This window comes from Vulpes lagopus, chromosome 18 (genome assembly GCF_018345385.1).
Source record: "Vulpes lagopus strain Blue_001 chromosome 18, ASM1834538v1, whole genome shotgun sequence".
Classification (NCBI taxonomy): Eukaryota; Metazoa; Chordata; class Mammalia; order Carnivora; family Canidae; genus Vulpes; species Vulpes lagopus.
In genome coordinates, this window is record NC_054841.1 from 11,290,213 (window position 1) to 11,314,158 (window position 23,946).

The 23,946-nt window shown below is 45.7% G+C and overlaps 1 protein-coding gene across 3 annotated transcripts in view; it reads right to left on the bottom strand.

Moving 5' to 3' along the window:
- The window catches only part of SLC9A8 (solute carrier family 9 member A8), a 79,756-nt gene that overhangs the window by 12,104 nt on the left and 43,706 nt on the right, over window positions 1-23,946 (bottom strand). For all 3 annotated transcript variants that reach the window (XM_041732635.1, XM_041732634.1, XM_041732633.1), the window contains 6 exons: window positions 23,832-23,866; window positions 18,572-18,715; window positions 12,863-13,001; window positions 11,258-11,363; window positions 3,691-3,807; window positions 1,360-1,442 (listed from right to left, as the gene is read on the bottom strand). In XM_041732635.1, the coding sequence (XP_041588569.1) occupies window positions 1,360-1,442; window positions 3,691-3,807; window positions 11,258-11,363; window positions 12,863-13,001; window positions 18,572-18,715; window positions 23,832-23,866 (624 nt within the window). The remainder of the gene's footprint in view (window positions 1-1,359; window positions 1,443-3,690; window positions 3,808-11,257; window positions 11,364-12,862; window positions 13,002-18,571; window positions 18,716-23,831; window positions 23,867-23,946) is intronic.

A 23,946-nucleotide genomic window follows, 5' to 3' on the forward strand; every position in this document is an offset into this window, starting at 1 on the left:
CTTTTACCCAGGGACCACACTAAAGACTCTTACACTTTTGGGAAATGATTTTGGCTGTTCTCTTTTGTCCTGAAACTTGAAAGACAGATAACAGTGACAGAAGCAATGAGCTCTTGCTGACTGAGAGGGGGAAGCACCCCTACTGCAAGGAGAAACAGTTTCCAGAGGATTTTTTAGCTTCTCCATGGCTCGGTTTCCCATGTGCCAAACAGGTAGGCCTCACTGGTTTGTACATGGTAGGTGACAGTGCTTAAAAAAGGTGTGCCTCTCCAATAGCTGGGTTCTGTTAAGTGGCATTGGTAATAAAAAGTTAACTGAAGATGAATTATGATAATTGATTGAGCAACGGTAAGGCGTGCTTCTCATGTGTCTTATATTGAAGGTGGGTCTAAAAGGACAACAAAGATCGAGTTAGGGATTACAGCAAGAATCAGCAGGCAGCAGGCCTGAGAGACAAGCTCACAATGAAGGGAGAGACCTGGGAGCACCAGGCTAAATGCTCACAGGTCAGAAGCCATTCATGTCACTTTCATCAGATGCCTGAGGAAGCTGGACCTTTGTTTTAAATGCTAAACATTTATTTCCCCCAAAAGATTTGATTCTACTGTGAATGATCAAACTTTTCCTTTCCTATTTTAAATTAATTAGTTAATTTATGACTTTATTTGTTAGTTTATTAATTAGCTTAAATTAATATTTTAATTTGTCTCCTCTTGCTGCCCTGAGTCCAGGGATAAGCTTCCCAAACCTTCTGAATGGCAAGAATCACCTCGGACAATTGCTCTGGGTAAACCTCTGGGGAGGTAAGGGCCTGGTAATCTTTACTTTAAACAAGTGTCCATGGTTATGCTCAAAAATGGACACATCTGAAGAAGGCCACAGCAAGAAGTAAATATATGCATTATAAATTATTGAGAAAAAGTAGAAAAGGAAAAGAAATCATCCCCAATTCTACAACCCCTGTGAACATTGTGCTATATTCTTTCACATGGTTTTTTCCTCTATGCATGATGTTTTTACATGGCTATGATCAAGTATGTATTAAATTCTGAAATCTGCTTTCACCACCTCACACAGAAACACAGGAACTTGTATGTTTTAGAGAAGATCATAACCTTTAAGGCCGTTTAAAATTCAAAAAGAAGCCAAAATTCTTTTCCAGGGATATTCATTCACTTAATTCCATCCCTCCTCCCTTTATTGTATGTTTATGATTTTTTTAACAAAAGAAACTTTAAACAGAAGAGTGTCTATGTAGCTGTTGACTTTGAGCAGTTAACAGTTACATAAATGAATCCAGAATATGTGGTTATTGATCTACAAAGAAGTAATTAAATAAAAAACAAGGAAAATACTTACTATGCACCAGATGACAAAGGAAATTTCAAACTTGTGAGGGAAACTAAAAATGGACAGGCCAAGAAATGCAAACACACATGTTTCTGAAACAAACCAAAGAATGGATTATTCAGCCCCAACTATTTTCTTCTAACATGGTACTCAATCATTAAAGCAAGCAAACATTTCATGTAAGTCAGAATCCACTATAACAACTTTGCTTATTTTCTGAAAAATCCTGCACCTGATGCCTCCTTGGTGGAACTTGTACTTCGATTCACTCATTCTTTTCTATCCCATGAGCCACATGTGCTTGCTTATTCAGAATCTCCTCATTTAATGAGCCAGCTGTCAAATACTCATGCAAATAAATACTCTCCAACCGGGGGAAGATGATAAATACATGAATCTGCCCATTTGTCAAACACTGTCATTAGTGAGGATCCCGACTGCAGCGAAGTGGGAAAAATTCAGAGCAAATGACTGCAGATACCACATAACCAGTGTGGAAAGGGCCCTCGGTTAACTTCCTTACCAGGGCAGACAAAACTAAGTGAGTGACTTCACACATCTGATGCTGTCACAGGTTTGGAAGGGGACTTGTACCCGCAGGATCTGTAGGAAGAGAGGGGGATCTCCGACTCTTGGCTTCCATCCACGAGGCAGAGAGAGTCGGATCCCTACTCTCTGTGCCAGCAAGCCCTTGTGTATCTTAAGAAAAAGCACCGTATGAATTTCTAGCACTAAGCTCCCTGCTTACATTACAACATCCCCCAGAATAGGCTAATAATCAGGGAGACAAAGACTGTATTTTAAAAGAGTTGAACATCATAAAATAGAAAGGCTGCTTTAAAACATTTCAGCCATGTTTTTCTCTAAACACGTATCTTTTTAAAACAAGTCTGCAAGCTGGATAGTATACACACCCTTCTCCTCCTTGAATTTTTTCTTATCTAATAAACATTTTTGTGATCTTTCCAAATCAGCTCATTCAGAACATATTTAGATCTATGTTATGCTTTTCCCTGGTGGCATAGATTTCACTATATTGATCTGTCATGGCTAATTGAACAAAACAAATCCTCTGTCAATGGACACTTAAGCTGTTTCTATTTCTGATGTTACCAGTTACGACAAATATCCAGGCTCAGTTCCTGAGGGTAGCACTGGAGGGTCAAAGAGCACACGGCTTTGAAACCCTGCCTGATGCTGCAATGACTATACAAGAGATGGCATCGGTGCACACGCCTGTCAGCAAGGTCTGCTTTCCAAATGCCCATATCGGAAGTGGGTATTAGCAAACTTAAGATAGGCCAATCTGATGAGTACAAAACAGACAGGTGTTTTGCTTTACATTCCTTTAACTGCGAGTATCAGGCTCAGAGACTTTAGCCAGGGCTCTGCGAGTGGGGGGCTGGGATAAAAAGACCCCCTCGGCCAGGAAGAGACAGACCTGGATTCCAGACTCACTTCTTAGCTACAAGACTGAGGGCAAGTCATCTGAACTCTGGGCACCTGAGTGCCCTAAGGCTGCAGAAGGAAGCTTCTGCACAGCCTGCCCCTGCCTCCTAGGACGTGACCGTGTGGAACTGGTGCTGGAAAATGAGACGCACCCTACCGCATTGCCAGGGAGATGCTGGTGATGACAGCTGGGCACAGTTACCTGGTAGGCCAGTGGAAAGGGACCATGTGAGAGTGCATCCTTTGCTGCCAGATATAAACCAGGGACAAGGTGAGGGAGTACAGCAGAGTGTGGGGGAGCAAGAGCCCACGCTGGAACAGCTTCAGAGAGAGAGTTCTTGTGGTGGACCCTGCCCAACAAAGACTGTGCTGGCACACGAGCTCCCAAGTTACGCTCTTCGAGCCACTCTTGTGGAAAAGGGGCCTGTGGATATGCTGGGGAAATGCTATGATGTGTGTCAGCTCACAATGCTCTTGCAGTCCCCAAACTGAAACTGCATTTCCCCCAAGATTTTCCAGATTCTTGTTGACTGTTGGGTCTTGTCCTGGCTAACTCTCACCGATGCCAATGCCAGGGAATACATTTTTGGAAATGTCACTTTACAACATTACAAACATAGGAGTCTCCAATATTCATAATTAGTAGTTCTTACTGTTTGTGGTTTTAAAATCGCAGGCATCAAATGTTCTAGAAAGTTATCAGGAGTTAGGTTTACATTACGGAATTTGAAAGCCAGAGTAATAAACAAAAGATAAGGGAGTGCAGTATCTGGCTTGAAGGAATTCTGCTGCCTCTCCTGCCAGGGGAAGGCTGGGCAGCCTCCCAAAACGGTGTAGCAGAACAAAGGCTGTGGGCAGGCCTGCGCAGGACCACACAGAGGCAGAACTCACCGCACAGGAAGGCCACGGTCCGGAGGGTCTGCTGCATGAGGATCTGGGTGACTGGGGACAGGTTATGGTGCGTGTAGTGGGACATCACAATGCCCGAGAACAGGATGGCCATGATGCCTAGAGAGAGACCAAGAGGGAAAGCACAGAGACATGAACAGCACAGAAGAGCACCTGCTATTTGATACACAAATAATATCGTATATTTTCTGCAGGTCACTGGACCCTACAGTGTTACATATATTCAGAAAAGGAAAAGAAAAAGCGAAGAAAGTACTCCTGGAGGCTGCAGAGAAGTGCTACAGGCCCCCTATCACTGGCAGCGTCCTTACCAGCTGGGTGACCTCAGGCCAACCTTCTTTACCTCTCCAAGCCTCAGCTCTCTCTTCTGGGCAGGGGACTAACAGCAGCTTCTCGTGGACCTGCCAAGGGGGTACTGGGAACAAGTGACTCTCACCCACAGACAGAAACAGGGCAGGTGAATCACTCTTGGGGCAGAAAGGGAGTGTAAGAATCGGGATGTGGAGACTGCGTGGACTTTCATTTCTTTTCTAATTTTCACCTTAATCACCATAATCTTTTATTTTTTATTTTTATTTTTTTTAAAGATTTGTTTATTTATTCATAAGAGACACCGAGAGAGAGAGAGAGAGAAAGAGAAAGAGAGAGAGACAGAGACAGAGACATAGGCAGAGGGAGAAGCAGGCTTCCCTCAGGGGTCCTGATGTGGGACTTGATCCTGGATCCTGGGATCATGCCCTGAGCTGAAGGCAGATGCTCAACCGCTGATCCGTCCAGGCGTCCCCTACCATAATCTTTTAGATTACAAAGAGGAGTGACTAAAAAAGGGTCTGTGTCCTTTCCTGAAAGCTCTTCACAAGAGTCCACACCTGTTGCCCACTGCCCCGATCATTCCCACAGTGCTTTGTGTGGATGGGTTCGTCTGTTACTGCTGCTCTGCCTCGGCAGCACCAAAGGGGTCTCACTGTCATGTAAGGAAGCTGAGATGTTTATGAAGTCATTAAGTAAGCTGCTAAAATGGATTACAAGTGAAAATTTATAAGAAAAGTTGTAGCTCACACCTGCCACTCTAGTGACGGGGATGAATGGCTGACTCTCCACTTAGAAAAGGGGTGAAAACCACTGAACTGTAGTAGAGACATTGCAAGAGCTCAGCTTGCATTCTCAATACCATCCCCACAGGGGCAGGCCTGCCACCTTGTGTGACCCACCAGGCACTGCGAGCCTATAGATGGGAGGCCTAAGTGGTGACCAATCTTCCTTCTAGCTTTTTGAGAGATACTAGAAAGCTGTTTCTTATGGGAAATCTCTCAGCTTTTATTTATTATTATTATTATTTTACCTTTCTTTTTCTCCCAGCTTTTAATGATGGCAACTAACTCAAATGTTAACAAAATTTCCGTAGAGATAAACAAACCACCTCTGGAGGCTGAATTTGGACTGTATGAAAATGGGTCCTCTGGCCAAAGCAAGAGTAAACAGCCAACCACCACATTTTACCCTGGGTTAGTCTAAGGTCAGAGCATCTCTTGAGTTCTGAGGTTTAAAGGAAAGAGTCAGCAGCATCAGAAGTGGGTGCAAAGGCCCAAGGGACAGTTCAAGTGTCTGCCCTATGAGCCGTCTCTCAGCAAAGGTGGCTTCTCCATTACCCAGACTACCCTTATCCACTGTAGCTGCCACCACACAGGCTGTAAAAACACCAGTGGATAAATGGTGTAAACAGGCTCACTTGTAGAGATAAAAGAAATGGGTATTTTTTTTTTAAAAGATTATTTATTTATTTGAGAGAGAGACAGAGAGACAGAGAGCAAGTGAGCGAGAACAAGTAGGGGACAGAGACAAAGGGAGGAGCATACTCCCTGCTGAGCAGGGAGCCTGATGGGGGTTCAATCCCAGGACCCCAAGATCACGACCTGAGCCGAAGGCAGATGTTTAATTGACTAAGCCACCCAGGAGCCCCAAAGCATGGGTATTTTAAAAAATGCCCTAAGGAAGAATTCCCGACACATGTATTTCTTTTAGAAGGCAAACTCATTTGAGGAAGTAGATAATAGTGCAGCAAAATTATTAGCTTCTTGGAAGGAAGATAGGAAGGAAAGAAGGGAGGGAAGGAGGGAAGAAATCCATTTCTAGTCTCAGTTAAATCCATTATTTTAAATGTAATGAACAATGATGATGAATAGACTCAAGTCCAAAGGCAGAAGGTGAAGGGTGGTCCTATCAAGGTATAACTTCCACTGTATTGTACCTTTCTGTGGGTAAAATACGAATTTCCTGAAGGCTGGATCAAATCACAGTTAGTTTTCTTTGTTAATCACCTCAAAATAAACCCATTTTTCTATAAAACATCCAGACTCAGAGGTAGAGTAAGAGACTCTCCATTCACACCACCTCGCCCCAAATTAAGTTTCTGATACAGGTTGCCAGTTCTTTTCCTAAGCCATAAATCTGTCTTTAAAAGGCAATGAATAGGAGGGTCACATTATGTATGCAGCATGGATTATCAGCAGAGGGATTTTTAAAAGACCTCCAACACTTACCTGCCTTTGCACACATAACAGAATCCCAACTCCTGCCCAGGACTAGAGAACTCTGTGGGCCAGGGTCCCCGCCCCTCTGTCCCAGCCACGATGGACCTCTGCTCCTCCTGGAGTGTGCCAAGCTATCTCATGGCAATATGGGAGGTCAAGCACTGCTCAGGTATCATGCCCTGGGCCCTCCCTCCCTTGGCTGCCTCCTTCTCACCATACAAGCCTTAGCTCATGCACCACCTATTTGAGGAGACCTTCCTGACCCCCTGCTGCAGGACACACCTGCCCCCATGCCACTCTCTATCACAGTGCTCTGATTTCTCTCCTTCCTGTCACTTCACGCCCTGAAAATTATGGTATGTGTTTGCTTACTTGCTTCCCATCTTTCTTCAGCAGTTGGGAACCTGATCTGGTCTTATGAAGGACAGCCCCAGTACCAAGGACAGTTCTCAGCCCAGGGTTGAATGGATGGATAAATGGTTTTCCACCTTTCTTTCTTAAAACTTAGCAATATATCTTGGGAGTTCTTTCCACGGCAATACAAATAGGTTAAGTTCACTTAGTGGCTGCACAGGATTCCATAGTAAGAGCCTACCCAAACTTATGTAATCTTTCTCTCCTGTAAATGAACATGTAGTTGCTTCCAGTTTTTCTCCCATAGGCAGTGCCACAAATAAAGGACTCCCCTGGCTGTGTACCTGTGTACACGAGGGCTGCACACTTTCTACCTTTGGCCTATGTCTTCCCAACTTGGCACAATGTGTTATATCCTGGTCAGTCTTGCAGATTCACCCTTCAACCCCCAAGTCCCATCCTCTGTGACTCGCCATGACAGTGGTCACTCTGCCCCAATCCCTGGCAAAGGTGGGGTCTATTTATCCCAGAACCTTTAGAGCCAGAGGGCAAAGTGGCCCCTGAAACTGGCCTCAATAAACAGAATAATTACTGTTGATAGAGTTAGAAAAGATTCTGAAAAGGGCTAACACTTACTAACTCATAATTAGAGGGAGAATTTAATTTGCTGTTGAAGCCAGGATGTTTGTGAGAGTGAAAGGGGGTATTATTAGTTTACATGTTGGGGGTACTAGGGCTAGTAGGGTATGTGGTCACCCCAGCATGCCTCTGTCAGAGCTCTTACTTGCATCCTTCCCTTTAATCCTCACCACGAGCCTCGGGATGGCCCTTTTATAACATCCATTTCATGAGGAGGAAGTAGATGCTCAGAGTAGATAAGTCAGTTGTGTGAGGTTACACAGCTAATGAGAGATGGGGCTGGGATTCAAACCCAGGTCTGTCTGGCATCCTTAACTGCTGTGTCCTAAACATATGGTTTGGGTGTGAGTCGGAGGACAGCATCCTGCTTCCTGTTCTTGGGAACTGCTCACTCAGTCATTTGTGACAGGAATAGTGCAGCATGAGAAGGAAGGGGGGACATCACCTTTCCCGCTGTGTTCTCACAGCAGGACTAGAAGGTCCTCCCAACGCACCCGGGCTATCCTAACCTTGTCTGAGAACCCAAAGATAAACAGGGGCAGAGCCCAGCCAATCGCCTAGACATGGCCAAGCGTGCTCTTGGCTTGTGTGTGCTGAATTTGGCTCCATTGGCTCATGTAGCAAAGGTCCTTAAAGAAGTGAAACCGACAAACAGAAAACACAGCTTCTTGGAAGACAAGAAAAACACACCCTTGTTTTAATCACAAATTTGAAATGGATGCACAAAATACATCTTTGCCAACCAGGTACTCAGCGTTCATCTCAAAGGGGTGTGGAGCAATTTAGAAAAACAGAGGTAAAAATAGCTAGGCTAAAGCCAAATGACTCAAAGGTAATATTTATGTAAGTGCCAAAATTCGGGACAGATAAGAGAAGGAACTTGACAGATACCACAATGAAATTACCCAAGAGAACTGGCTTGGGAACAAATCAAACTAAGAACAAAACCATAAGGTTTATAACGAGTTCTCCAGTGAAAATGGCCAGAGTCCTCTCTGCTTCCTCCTTGGCAGGATCTGCTTGCAGAGTACCCATATGTGATTCTAGAGAGTGACCTGCGGGCAGGAGATTTCTGCTCAACAGTCATTAAAAACCACTGGGGACTTCCACTTTGTTAGGCAGACTGCTGTCCTGCCATAAACAACTAGAAAACCTGCTAGAAGATGTGAAACGAAACTGTCTTCTGACGTTGGGTACTGCAGGATAGGATCGTCGGAAGGGAAACATTCCTGACAGAAGGGAAACAAACAAAGTGGCCACTTCTGCTCCAGGCCCCAGCCCAGCTTCTGCCCAGACATAGCTTCCAGGTTGAGGCTTAGGGAGGGGAACTCCAAAACCAAGCCCAGCAGGGTTGGTCCAGCTAAGAGGAGACAGGTGAAAGGAATAGGCCAACATTCCTTTCGAGGGACTCAAAGCAGTCATAATACCAGGAGGAAAAAAAAAAGAAACCAGGAGGAGGGACCACACAGAAACAGAGCTCTGGAGAGCTACCATAGCATCCCCCTGAATCTTGTACTGTACTGGTCTGTCCATGTGTGGGGTGAGATTCCAAGAAGCTAGGGAGACAGCCACTAAAAAAGAATAGGCCAACAATTCTTGAAGCAGACACAGGGCTGGTAAGTTTGTGTTTGCCCAGGCCAGAGTGAGGTAACCTTGTAATAGATGAGCCAGGAGGGAGAGGCCTTGGTAGGGCACTGCGTTACCTCTGGGCCTGCCGACAAAGTCGAAAAATCAACCCCAAAGGGATTAAAGTGATTCTGAGAAACTCAGATACACAGCAGAAGAAAACCCCAAATTCTGCGAAGAATACAGTAAAATCTAGTATTCGACAACATAATAAAATTTACAATGACTGGTATTCAATCAAAAACTAGTAAGCAAGCAAAGAACAGGAAAATATGACTTATAAGCAGAAGAAAAGTGAGCTGACCAAAGACAACCTAGAATTGACAGAGATGATGGAATTAGCAAACGAGGATTTACAGCAGCTGTTATACACATGCTCCATGTGCTCAAGAACGTAGACAGTAGGGCAGCCCGGGTGGCTCAGCAGTTTAGTGCTGCCTTCAGTCCAGGGCGCGATCCTGGAGACCCAGGATCGAGTCCTGCATCAGGCTCCCTGAATGGAGCCTGCTTGTGTCTCTGCCTCTCTCTCTCTGTCTCTCATGAATAAATAAATAAAATCTTAAAAAAAAAAAAAAGTAGACAATCATGAACATGATGAGGAGAGAAATGGATGATACAAAAATGACTTAAGGGGGGGGCACCTGGGTGGCTCAGCGGCTTGAGCACCTGCTTCCAGCCCAGGGTGTGATCCTGGAGTCCCGGGATCGAGTCCCACATCGGGCTCCCTGCATGGAGCCTGCTTCTCCCTCTGCCTCTGTGTCTCTCATGAATAGATAAATAGATAAATATTTTTTAAAAAATTACTTAAGGGGAACTCCTGTAGATGAATACCATAATATTTGAAGTGGAAAATACACTGGATGCAACTAACAGGACAGTGGGTGTAGCAGAAAAAAAGATCTGTGAACATAAAGACATAGCAAAAGAAACCAGGCAAAGTAAAGCACAAACACCAAAGATTGAAAACAATTAAAAAGGCCAAGTGTATTATGGGATGACAGTATATTGTTGATCATTTCAGTAACTGAAGTTTCAACAGGAGAAGAGATGGGAGAACACAAAAAAGTGTTTAAAGAAATGGGGAAAATTTTCCCAAATTCGTGAAAAGCTATAACTTCATAAAGTATAAACCCAAGAAGCTCAATGAACTCCAAGTAGAATATAAAGAGGACTATACCAAAGTCCATCAAAATCAAATTGCCACACAACTATCAAAATGGCTAAACTTTAAAAAAATAAGTGTCGATGAGGACAGGAAGTAGCTGGAACTCTCTCATGCATTCTTGTGGGGATGCAAAATGGTCCGGTCATTTTGGAGAACAGCAGGCAGTTTCTAATAAATCTATACTCACTGTATCACCCAGCCACCTCACTCATAGGTATTTATCCAAGATAAATGAAAATATGCACACATGTTCGTAGCTAAAATCTGGAAAAACTCAAATCTCCTTCAAATGAATGAATAAAATGTAGTGCAGTAAGAGTGTATAAGCTACTGACAAGTGCAAAACCATGGATGTCTCTCAACAACATTACTATAACTAAAAGAAAGGAGACACAGGGAATCCTGGGTGGCGCAGCGGTTTGGCGCCTGCCTTTGGCCCAGGGCGCGATCCTGGAGACCCGGGATCGAATCCCATGTCGGGCTCCTGGTGCATGGAGCCTGCTTCTCCCTCTGCCTGCGTCTCTGCCTCTCCCTCTCTCTCTCTCTCTGTGACTATCATAAATAAATAAAAATTAAAAAAAAAAAAAAGAAAGGAGACACAAAAGTCTATATACTATGTGATTTCATTTGTAGGACATTCTGGAAAAGGCAAAACTATAGTGATAGAATGCAGCTCAATAGAGGCTGGGGGCAGGCCAGGGGATTGACTGGCCCTTGGTGGTCTGACCCCATCCTTTGAGTGAAGGCTCTTTAGATACCATATTCTGGGAAAGAGGCACCACTGGATGAGTATTTTGATCTCTGCTACAGGACAGTGGGTGAAGAGAAAACATGACCATGACAACACCAAGACCCTGAATCCAGCCAGACCTGAATTGACCCAGGTCAAGGGTCAGTAAATCCCCTTTGTTGCTTAAGCTTTTGAGAGTTGTGACTGTCTCTTGTGATTGAAAGAGATCCCACTGGGATGCCTGGGTGGCTCAGCGGTTAAGCATTTGCCAATGGCTCAGGGCAGGATCCTGGAGTCCCTGGATGAGTCCCACATCAGGCTCCCTGCAGGGAGCCTGCTTCTCCCTCTGCCAGTGTCTCTGCCTCTCCCTCTCTCTGTCTCTCATGAATAAATAAATAAAATCTTAAAAAAAAAAAAAAAAAAGGGACCCCACTGATCTAACCTCTTTCACCAGGCAGGACAACATGCCATCAACCCCAGCAGTTCAACATTTCTGTCACTTACCCGAGAGCGAGATTCCTTCTGCGAGCCCATAAGGAAGATAAGCAAAAATGATCATCATGCCAAACTCCAAGGAAGGCGTTTTCCTCAAGTCAATATGCTTTAGCACGTAAATAACAGTTGTCAAGGAAAAAGAACCAACGGACAGTTGATGGGAGATGTAGACAAGTCACAAAACTGCTGCCTTCCAAATATATAGGGTAAGCAACGGATGTGAAAGGCTTTTGAACATCCCAGGGTAACACATGAAAATCTGTTTTTTTTTTTTTTCCTTTTGCAGGCAGACTGTTGTTTTAAGAAAGGGAATCGGACAAAATACTAACAACTGTAAATTCCTGAGACAAATGGTGGGGATTTATAAATGAAAATCAACATAAGTCAACTCATTTAAAAATGTTGACTTGAAAGGCTGACAATGTGCCAGAGCTACGGGGGCAAAGCTGGGGTTGCTGGGGCAAAGCTGAGGAAGCAGCCAGATTGAGGACAGCCCATGCTGCCAGGAGGGCCTGGGCTTCCGGGGCTGCATCACCCTTTATCCCCTTCCTCTGACGTCTGATGAGACAGCTGATGGAGTGGCCAGAACTCTGGGGTAAAGTGCCCCACTGAAGGACCTTCTTTCTTTCCTATTCCTGGAGATTTCTAAACTCCTGCTCCTATGAAAGGAGAGTCTTCTCTCTATTCAAATACAGCCCACACGCCTATGCTGGGACTCACTGAGCCCATCTACTTGGCTTCATCACCGCCGAAGGTTCTCCATCCTCCCTCCCCTTAGAGAAAGATGAATATGGAGGAAAATACTGAACTAGAAAAAGTTCTTTTCCATTCTGTTTATGGTATAATATGAGAAGCTGTCAGCCAACAACAGAGCCTTTAGACTTCTGGACAAAGGAGGTGAAGGAAAATTCAATAGGACGGCAGACAAGCATGCCTGTCATAGGCAAGGGTGGCTCTTCCGGCCATCTGTGGACCAAACTGCTCATGGAGGAGGGCCAGGTGGCCAACTCCCTGAGACGCAGGCTTGGGCTCCCACAGAAATGGTCTGGTGCCTGTTCCTATTTTAAACATGATGAATTTTCTACAGCGATGAAGGTGTCATTGGCCTTAATGAGCCTCCTTCCTCCTCTGGCTGGAACAGCAAGTGTATGGGCTGTTGAACAATGCAATCCAGTGTGAATACCTTGGATGGACCCACTTTGCAAGTCTCTTTTCTGGACGTCCAGATAATCACTTTCAGTGGGGTAATAAAGACTTTCTCAATTTAGTATTTTCAGAGGAAATTAATTTCCAGTTTTCTGACTATGAAAAAGGAGACAGTGGAAACAGAAAATCTTCTCAACTGAGAAGCAAGCTCCCACAACAGTGGGATCTGAGAGCCAATGGTGTGTGTGATCAAGACACTCTGAAAAGTGAGGCCCTAAACTGTACACGTCACATCTAAAAGTGGTTGGGTGTCAATGAAAGTGCTCCCCAAGCCAAAACCACGTAAAGGTCCTTCAAATGCAGCCTTACACTAAAACTGGCCTCTTAAGCAGGGGTGGAAATGGCTGGAAATGAATCTAATTACGAAAATCTTCTCAGCCATGCTAGTTCATCATATTAAAAGGATATTAATGCAGAGATTAAGCCAGTGAGAGTGCCGAGTGCTGCTGAGCCAAAGAACATTTTGAGGAAGTAGCCAAGGGCTTGTAAAAATGTTTGCCACCCACTGACATCTGACATATTTTTCCTTGTTAAACCTTCAGCTGTGCTAGGAAATAAAAGAAAAACAGAAAGAAGTTAAAATGTTATAGACAAAGTTATTAGAAATCAACTAAAACCCAAAACTGATTTTTTGCTTATGCGCTCCTTCATTCCTTCTGCCACTGGGCTGGGCCACTTATTGGTTCACCTACTTTGTGAACTACCACCTACTGTGTTACCTTCCAGGGTTGGGGGTAGGGGGCAGGGGTGTGTGTGGGAGGGTGTTTCAGGGAGGAGAGCAGAGGACCTGCTCTGCAGGGGCTCCTTCAGCCTGGTAAGGAATATGAACAAGGCAGAAACAAATGACCACCTCAGGGAAGGGCAAAGGGCTGCAGAAACACAGGGTGGGCATCTAATTCAGCCGGGTGGTGCCCAAAGGAGTTTTCTCGTAACATGCCGGTTGGCTTCAGAATTGGAAAAAAGAAGAGTTCACAGGTGAAGAAATGAGGACAAGTGCCGCCGGCAGAGGGAACAGCACATGCAGAGCCAAGGAGCCCATTCTGGGAGCATTCAATTCCACACATTAGTAGAGGTAGAGCCCAGGAACGGGCCGGGGAGGGGAGGCGAACAACAACAAGAGATAAGGCCAGAGTGGCTGTCATGGCAGACCTGTGAGAGGCCAGGAACCAAGGTCAGGAGTGGCTTTTGCAACCCAAAGGCCCTAGCGAGCCATGCGGAGTGCTTCCGGTGGGGGCAGGCCCTGTGATAAAACCTAGAATTGAAGTGACGGCAGGAACTCCGAGAGTAAGGGCTGAGGGAGTGGACTTAAGAAGACTGTTAGGAAGAAGAACTGAAAGGATTTTCCTTTCAGGATCACAAAACACTAAAATGTCAGAAACCATTAAATTCAATTAATGGTTTTATCCTCAAAGGGAAAACCATTATACCCTGACGATGGAGTTACTCTCATTAAAGATCCTCCTAATGGATCCTACCTTCAGATGACCTCTCAAATCCAGCCACTTCTCTCCCTCTCTCTCCTTACCATCCTCCGTCCTGGGCCTTATGTCTCAGGGCTCTTTCTAAACATCCTTGTCTTCCTAGGGACCAACCCATTCTCCACTTACTGGCCGTTAAAATGTACTATCTGATTGGGTTACTGGTCTGTCCAAACCCATCAAACCATCTACTGCTTTTTAGGAGGAAGCCCAGTCTAGGGGAATCCCTGGGTGGCGCAGCGGTTTGGTGCCTGCCTTTGGCCCAGGGCGCGATCCTGGAGACTCGGGATCGAGTCCCACATCGGGCTCCCGGTGCATGGAGCCTGCTTCTCCCTCTGCCTGTGTCTCTGCCTCTCTGTGTGTGACTATCATAAATAAATAAAAATTAAAAAAAAAAAAAGGAAGCCCAGTCTAAGCAACACCTGACTCTGTCCACCATATATCGTGACCCCATCTCCTCCTCATCCAGGGAGGGCCCCAATGTTATGGTGGGCACCCCTCTATAGGTCACTTTTTACTGCTCCCTGACCCTAGTTAACTCCCTAGTTTGTTCCTCAGAACCCATTGTCAGTGTCACTTCCCTGGGGACACCTGCTCTGACCCCTTCACATATTATAGGCTCCCCTGGTGCTTGACTTCATGGCAAGTGCTAAGGTTGTCATTCACATGTCCATCTCAATCATTGTTACGCGTCCAGGGCCTAAGGCAGAGCCTGGTATGCAAAGACACTCAGTACAGTTTTGTTGGATCAGTAAACAAAACAAAGAATTGTCCATAAAAATATTTAGCTTCTTTAATCAGCGTTTCATGAATTGGTATAATTTCAAAGCAGGATAATCTCTGATAAGAGGATAGCTTGGTCAAATAATCTCAGAAAGTTTTCAGCAGTGATTCACAGCTCTAGTATAATAAAGGTTCTGAAAAGTCCCACAAAAAAAGAAATCTAACTTTTTTCACATAAACGTTTACCAAACTCACTTGAATGCACAACGTCCTCCATCCCTTTCTTTAGCCCAACAGACCACAGGTTAATACCCCCACCTTGAGGAGTGCTGAGAACCAACAAGGGTTCTCACTGGACAAGTGTTTTTGAAGGCTAAACTCACCCATAGTTCCCAAACAGATCTGTAGGCCACTTGCACATAGTGCCCAGCCCCCACCCCTTAGAGCTGCCACAGCTGGTTCACCTGGTTCACCGGTTGGGGCCACTGCTTTCTTTTCATGCAGAGGCTCCATGGAAGTGTCTCTCGCTGGTGAGGCTACACTAAAGGATAGCAGCAGATCCAGGACAGAGGCCAATGGTTTCTGAACTCAGGGTAACTGAAAGTAGAATCTGGACTCTTTCTGGCCTGGTAAATTTCTACATATTTTGTTTCTCACACTTTAAAGAAAACAAGACAATGCTGCGTCAGGATCCATCTCATTAGTTTACACTGCAGCTAGAGAGCACAAAAAGGTTTCCTCTACAGCAATCGTTATAAGAATAAATGGTCATACTAACAAATCAAAGCTAAAACTAATAAAGTCAATGTAGAAACAGAAGATAGCTTTCTGGCACTTATGAAAATGAAAACATCGAAAAAGGGGTATAATTCATTCACATATTCAGTTGCAAATATAAATGTGTCAGGTCACTTGGAAAGTGATCATTTATGAAGTAGACTCTGAAATAAGACGTAATTCTACCTTCTGACCAAGCAAAGGTGACAACAATCCCCTCTGTACTGCTCTCTCACCCCCTCAAAACAGGCAGGCCTACCACGCCCCCTCTGCCTCTCCAATCTGAAAACGCCTACTGGCTCACAAGACATCTTGGCTGAGAAGCCTCACTCCAATCCCTCAGAGAGTCTGTCTCCCTCTTGTACTCAAGGCACTGTGCTCACCTCTCTGTGAGCATCCTTCTTCTACCTTGGACTGACCTTGGCAAGTCCAGCTGGCCTCTGAGCAATAGAGGGCCTTCACCAGATGCAGAAAGTGGACAGCCAGCCTGTAGCACACCCACCCCAGCCTAGAGACCAGCAGTGGTGAGGTGGGGGCTGGACATTACATATGCATGTGGCCCACACATCCAGTTTTGGGAACTGTCATCACAGGCGATCTTGGCCTTCAAAAACACTTTTCCAGGAAGAAACTCTGGCTGGTTACAGTGACTCCATGATTTCACATTTTCAAAAGAAAATAGCTCCTCGGGATGTCTGGATGGCTCAGCAGTTGAGTGTCTTCCTTTGGCTCAGGGCATGATCCTGGAATCCCATGATCAAGTCCCACATTGGACTCCCTGCATGGAGCCTGCGTCTCCCTCTGTGTCTCTGCCTCTCTCTCCCTGTGTCTCTCATGAATAAACAAATAAAATATTAAAAAAAAAATAGCTCCTCATCTTTAACCTTCTTGTGGCAGAGTCCTGGAAAAGTTCAGAAAACGTCCTAATTCTGATGAATTTTTGAAAACAAAACAAATTAGAGACAAAGCAGTCTCTAATTAGGAGCTGAGCTCCTAATGTGTAAAAATAACTCATGATGTCACCACCAATTTGGACAAAATTCTTCATTGCAAATGTTCAATACATGCAGCCAGGACATGAGACAAAAGACAAAACCCAAAAGTTAAAGGCTTTCAGGGTAGATCTTAAATTAGAAAAAATAATGCCATCAGATTTTTAAAAGGTCTTATAGCATGATGTATGATAACTGCCTAATAAAGCTCCAGAAATTTTTGTCAAGAGAAACATTAAAAAGCCAAAAGTGGGGAACTTGCTAAACTGATCACAGTAAGTTCATAGAAAGGAATACTCTGTAACCAGTAAAATGAGGTTATGGACAATTATTTTTCAACTCTGCTCAATGGAAGAGTTACAATACAGTATATGGGGTATAAGCCCATCTCTACAAAATGCGTGGATACTTCCAAATTGTCAACTATAATTATCTCTGGATAGTAATAATGCATGTACTCTCTCTCCCTGTTTTCTAAATTTTATATAAAGAATAAATGTATTACTTTTAGAATAACAAAAATATTTTAAAGTTTTTTGTTTGTTTTAAGGTCTGCTAAGCACCTCTTGCAATTAAACAACATTTGGTAAAGTTCTTCCTGCAAAAGTGGGACAAAACTAGGACAAACACAGGAAACAGTAAATGGGGGACAGGCAAAGAAGAGGAAAGGACCTAACATGAACTTATGTCCGGTGCTCTTCACACAGCATCGTATTTATTCAATCCTCGAATCCAATCCTAGGCTGGGGCATTATCACCCTCACTTTACTGCTGGGAAACACATAGCTCAGAGGGGTAAAGAAGCTGACCCAGGGTCACACAGCTGTTAAGTGGCATCAATGGGACTTGAACCCAGGTCAGCCTGATTCCAAAACCTGAGTTCAGGTTCCTTCCACTATAAAACATCATTTTATTCCGACATAAAAATTCAGAATGTCGTCTGTAATAAAGCTTTTAAGAAAATGCTGACTACAACAGAGTGGCTATGCTTAGCCAGGAACCCCTCCACAAAAGAAGTCAAGTCAGTATTCAGATCATGGAAAGTCTATTCTTTAGCAGAACACAGACTGGCTCCTAAAATTCTCTTAGCCCATCTTGAAACACTGTCCAGGGCTCTTTTCTCCAATTGCTTTGATTGTCTGTGCCTTCTCTGTTTTTGGTAAAACTGTCTGGGTCTTTCGCCCATACATGCTAATGAATGAATACCACAAAAGACAAGGAAAAGAGGAAGACAAGGACAAGAGCCCTGTGTCAGATAAATGCATCTGAGATGATCTTAGATTCATTTCTTTTTCTCAATGGCTTCTTGACATTTTAGGATTCATCTATAATTTCTCAGATCCTATCAACAAGGGTGGTAATACCCATGAACATTTGAAAGAGATTTACAGTTTCCAAAGTAGCTTTCACACAACAGCATCTCAAGTTGGGGTGCCTGTTAGTATCACTAGCTATTTTACAGCTGTGAAAAGGAAGGTGATGTGCAACAACTCCTCACTGGGAGAGCAGGGTCTTTGGTCTACGGCTTTTGTCTGCACCGAGGCTGTCCAAACATAGATCCCTCAACCGGCTGCTCCCTCATCATTTGTGGAGCTAATTAAGAACCTAAGTTCTCGGAACTACCCCAGATCAACTGAATCAGAAGTTGAGAGTGGGGCTTGGGACTACTCTGGTTAATATTTACCCCCAGGGACACTGACAAGAAGCTGAACTTGAAAGCACTGCTGAAAGGTAGGTCCTAAAAGGCAGGTTCGCCTCTGATCAGCCTGGGCCCTGACAGTATTGCTGGGGTGCCTCAGGGCTCGTCAGGACAGAAGACCTAGGAGCGTGTGAACCCATCACCTAGAGGACAAGCAGCTGTACACGCAGCTGCATGGGAACATTTGTCCCTCTGATACAAGGGCACTTGAATGCCATCCCTGAAGAAAGGATACTCACGGGATCCCTGGGTGGCGCAGCGGTTTGGCGCCTGCCTTTGGCCCAGGGCGCGATCCTGGAGACCCGGGATCAAATCGCACATCGGGCTCCCGGTGCATGGAGCCTGCTTCTCCCTCTGCCTGTGTCTCTGCCTCTCTCTCTCTCTCTCTCTCTGACTATCATAAATAAATAAAAAAAAAAGAAAAAAAAAAAAAAGAAAGGATACTCACTTGGTGAGGACAATGGAGACTGCGTCATTGAGAATACTCTCTCCAAAAACCAGCATGTTGAGCACTGGGTCCACGTGAAGGGCATTGAAAATAGCAATAGTGGCCACTGGATCGACAGCAGAAATCAGGGAGCCAAATGCAAAGCTGGAAGAAGAGAAAAGGAAGGGGTCACTCGGAATGCTTTATCACTCGGCCCACAAAATAAACAGCAAAGCCAGAAACTGTACTTGGTGTAACATGTTAGTACACACTGGAGCTGAAGTAACAACAGGAGAGGGTGTCTTCTCTCCCACTTACGGTATCTGCTGGCAGACCCTGTGCCAAAGGCAGTAAAGGCCCACTCCACAGGCAGTTGTTAGGAACGGCCTGCTTTCCCACCACGAGTCCTAGGACTTTACTGGATTGATAATGGCTGGGAGGACTTTTGCTTAAAATATACTACAGACATCCCAGCCTTCCTTGTCAGAGCAGCCAGAAGCATGATGGCCCAGGGGGGCCTCCCTGACGGGGCCCATGAACCAGAGGTGTGACCTCTGCCTTTCCCCTTGCCACCAGAGTGCCACCTGTGACTGATCGTACCTGCCACTTAGATTTGTAACATGGTCAACAGTCAGCAGCAACTCTGGCGTCCTTCAAGGGGATGGATTGTAGACACCAATGCCAGGGCTGCACCCCCCCGGCCAGCAGCGTCCCCTAATGGTGCCCAGGAAGGTGTCATTCTCTCCAACACAGAGGTATTAATTGCCTGAAATGTTTCAGGCACCGAGGCCAATAATGACAGCTAACATTTATGTCCCAAGCACTGTTCTGAGCACTCACTACTCCACAGAGCTCACCACTCCCATGTGGGGTGGTACTATTACCACCCTGATTACATAAGAGAAAACTGAGGGACAATGAGGTTAAGTAACTTGTTCAGGGTCAGACAGCAGCTAAGAAGTGGCAGAGCCAGGATCCAAACCCGGGCCGTCTGGCTCAGAGTCCGTACTCCTGACTGCTACACTGGATACAACAGCACCCAGAGACCAAGGCCAATTTGGAAAATAGCAAGCGTTACATGGAAGATCAGAGTGACCTGGCGGGGGCAAGGGGACAGGCCACTTAAGAGTGGCTGGTCAGAAAAGGCCTCTCTGAAGAGATGACACTTATTTAAACAAGCATCTACGAGACGAGAAGCAGATGGCAAGCCAGGATCTGGGGACAGAGACAGCAGTAAGCTGCTTCTGAGGTGGGAGTAAGCTTGATGGCCTGAGAAGTAGAAAGGTAAGCATGGCAGCAGCTCCTGAAGGTGAGTGGCAGGAGATGTCGAAGCTGGCAGGCGAGGCAGGGCCTCATGGGCCACCTCAGGAGCCTGGAAGATCTATTGGCTCCACCGGTTTGTCTTTTTACCCCCAAGAGTTCTTGTGTGCCTTCCAATCCCCTCAAACAACATGCCTAGCACAGCTTTCTTTCTAGCTCAGCAGACAGATGAGGTCTGCCCCCTTCCACAACAAAACAGAGACCCCCAAGGGGGCAGACCTGGGTAGAGAAGGAAGCCAGAGACTAGCCACCTCTGCTTCCTGCCCTCACCACACTTGGGAAGGGGGAGCAACTCACCCGGAACAGGCGGTGGGCTCTGCCCACTGTAGCTTCCCCAGCAGCCCTGCGCAATCACGTGAGTCTGGGCTCAGGCAGAGCAGAGCCAGTGGGAGGAGAGGCCTAGTTGCCTTGGCCAGCTACAGTTTACTCTGTAAGTCAATAATCTGGCAGCTCCCTGTGTTTGATTAATGTGAACTCATGCAGGATACCCGCTTACCTCAAGGACAGCCTCTGGATCCCAAGCTGAGGAGCAGAGCCCGAAAGACAGTCTCATGTCTCAGTTCAGAGCTCAGTTCCACACTTGCCCTGTCCTCACAGAGGTTGCCACATGTCACCTGCCTCTCGCCCTCACTGTGAGTGCCCAGGGAGTGAGTCCCAGGATCTGTACTGAGTATGGCCTAGAGATATTTGTGGAAGGCAGGCAGGATGGGGGGAAAGGAGGAAGGCGAGGGGGAGGAAGAAAGGTAACACCACCAGACGACTGCCAACCTGGGAGGCCCTGTTCCGCTGGCAGCCGACTTTGAGGCGCTCCTGCTGCATTCTCGACATGGAGCTTGTCTCTTCTCCTTGTCTTTTTTTTTTTTTTTAATTTTTTTAAAAAATTATTTATGACAGTCACACACACACAGAGAGAGAGAGGCAGAGACACAGGCAGAGGGAGAAGCAGGCTCCATGCACTGGGAGCCTGACGTGGGATTCAATCCCGGGTCTCCAGGATCGTGCCCTGGGCCAAAGGCAGGTGCCAAATCGCTGCGCCACCCAGGGATCCCTTCTCCTTGTCTTTAATTCCCACTCTCCTCACTTGGGGCAAAACACCAAGGGCCTCAAGGGAAAAGAAGGTCTAAAAAGCATATTCTGAATGCCCCAAAGACAAAGGCGAGGGAGGGGGAACCTGGGAGCCTTTAATGGCCTGTGCATTGTGGGGTGTGGCTCCACTGGCCCTTCCCTCCATTCCGGGGGACAGTGCGGCTGAGCAGACAGCCACGGTTCTCTGCTCTGCATCCACACCCCTGGTTTTGGTAACAGCACCCCAATTTTCCTTTGGGGAGCCTCCCCTCCTCCCACAGAGTTGAATGGGGCTCTAGGAGCAGGCAGGGGACCCCAGTTTGGTCCAAGAGGGCCACCACCGGGCATTCCACCAGGTCATTGGGAATCAGGTTGGCCCTCGGGCAGAGCTGGCTAGAGTGGGGGCAACATGAGCCCAGAGCCATCAGCGCTACCACGTGGGACAAGTGGGACCAAGGATGAAGCTGGTTGGAAGAGTGCACAGACACGATGGGAGGAGAGATCCCTGGATGGCATGGACCCCAGGGGGCTGTCATGCTGGAAGCCATCATTCCAGGACACTTCAGTTCTCTGAGCCAACAACCCTTTCTTTCCCCCACACACAAAAACTAGTTGTGTTGGGTTTCAGTTGTACTAAGAGAGGCCCAGTACCATCCTTTGTCACAGTCCCTGTAGCAACCTGAACTGAAACCAGAGCAGGAACCAGCAGAGATTGATGAATGGACAGTGAGATAGGCGGATGGAAAGATCTGGGTTAAAGCAAATGCAGTGAGACAGTAATTGCAGAGTCCAGGAGGTGGTCATTTGGGTGTCCACGGGTATATGCTTTGCCTTTCCTCTATGTTTGAAATTTTCATAATAAAAAGTTGGGCAGAAATGCTTTGCACAAGTCATAGAACGCATTTAGCTTGGGTTGGGGGCGGGGGGATCTATATCGGGACAGAGCCCTCTGGGCAGTGAGCATGACTCGTCTCAAGTATGAATGACCCAACTCTTTGAGGTCGGAGTCTCAGGAGTCATGTCATTGTGCCATCAGCTGCTCTCCTCCCCACTTTCATGGCTGGTCTTTGAAAGGCCAGGAGCTAAAAGTCCAACTTAAAATGTGTTCCTGGGGCACCTGAGTGCGTAAAGCATCTGCCTTCAGCTCAGGTCATAATCTCAGAGTCCTAGGATCGAGCCCCACTTCAGACTCCCTGCTCAGCGGGGAGTCTGCTTCTCCCTCTCCCTCTGTGCTCTCTCTCTCTCTCTCAAATAAATAAATTAAATCTTAAATGCTACAATAAAATATTACATGCAACAGTTATTTTTATGTTTTCTATTGTGCAGAAGTCTGTGGGTATTATGTTTGACTTACATGGCATTTTGAAAAATTGACTAAGTTGTCAACATTTAAAAACTAGAAAATTCACTATAAAATCTGGAAATCTGGCTTCTTGTGAAAAAAAAATTTTTTTTAATATTTAGTAATTTGGGGATCATATTCTCACATGGTGATTACTAGGTAGAGCTGAGAAGTGGCTGTCCCCTTCAAACAGGGTGCACTGTTAGGGTCACCACTGTGGCCACCCCTAGACGCACAGTGGCAGGTCCCTCTGGTAAGCACTCGGCCAGGCCCCATGGCTGTGTGGGTTTGTGACTGCTAGCTAATTTTTCCCAGAGTATCCCCTATCTGGCAGTCACTTTCTAACAGGAAAGAGTATCTCCACACAGAGAAGAAAAACCCTACCTGGCTCTTATTCTGCCTTTCTAAGGGACAATTCTTTTCTCTACCTGAATGTCCCAATAAACATTGGTTCAATTCAATTGCATAAGAATTTATCAAGCAGTTTTTGCATCTCTAACCGGTTGCCCCAGAACAGGCTGAAGGACGGAATGCTGTGACATTTCCTTTACATGACTGGTAGGGGCATTTCTTCTCACTTGCAAAATACTTACAAAATGCAGGACCTTGGTTCTGCTTTATACTTCCAGCTACTTATGGAATAGGAATGTGACTTTTGCTACTTGTTTATATATCAGGACTATCTTATAACAACAAAAACTCCAAAATTTATGTTCCCGGTAGAAAGATGGGATTGGACTGGCTGTTAGCAGAGGCACATTTCCCATGAAAACTAGTCCCCAAGTTCCTGAAGGCTGAAAGCTCCAGCCAGCTTGATGGGAGAGATCCGGGACTGAGAACTCAGCCCTGCTTTCTGCCCCCCCCCCCCCGCCCCATACTCCAGGAGCAAGTGCCGATGGTGCAAAAACAGACCATGGCCATACACACACTGGACTTCTCAGAGGGGAAACCAGGCCTCACTCTGCTTGTGTACTTTTTTAGCACTAGATCTGGTACTATCCACGAGACAGTGGCCTAGGCTGTTTCTTGCTAAGTTGATTCTGGAAATTCCTGGGCTGCACTCTGAGACAACAGCTCTCAATGGAGCCATAGTAGAGCCCTTGGCCCTGCCTATTTCCCCCACTCTGCCCCATGCCTGGCTTGGCGGGAATCCCAGAAAAAAGATTCTGTACCCCTCACTCCCCACCCTATCCTTCATCTATCAAGAGGACAACTTTTCATTGTGGCCACTGAAAACATTCAGAAATTAGTTGAAGATGATTCTGGATAATAAAAGATGCACTGTGCAGTGTTGAAGTTAACTGACCAGAGTTATCCTCTGCAAAGCTTAAATTAAATCAGTTATTTCCAGCAGCAATGCTCTGACTAGAGATCTTCAAAATTCCACAATATAGTTTTGATTCATTTCAGAGCCCCAAGTTAATTTGGCAGAAATCACCAGCAAAACAAAAAGAGAGACTGAATAGAGAAATACCACACCCAGGAATCAATGTGGAGAAAACTATCCCCAGTCTGAAAAGCAGTCACACGGGTGTGACAGTATGAAAGATTTACCTGTCTGTCATGTTGAGTTTAGAGATTACATCAGCCTGTAAAATAAAACACACAAACACACAGACACAAAAAAAACCCCCTGGAGAACAGCCAAGAAGATTAAAATGTCCATTAG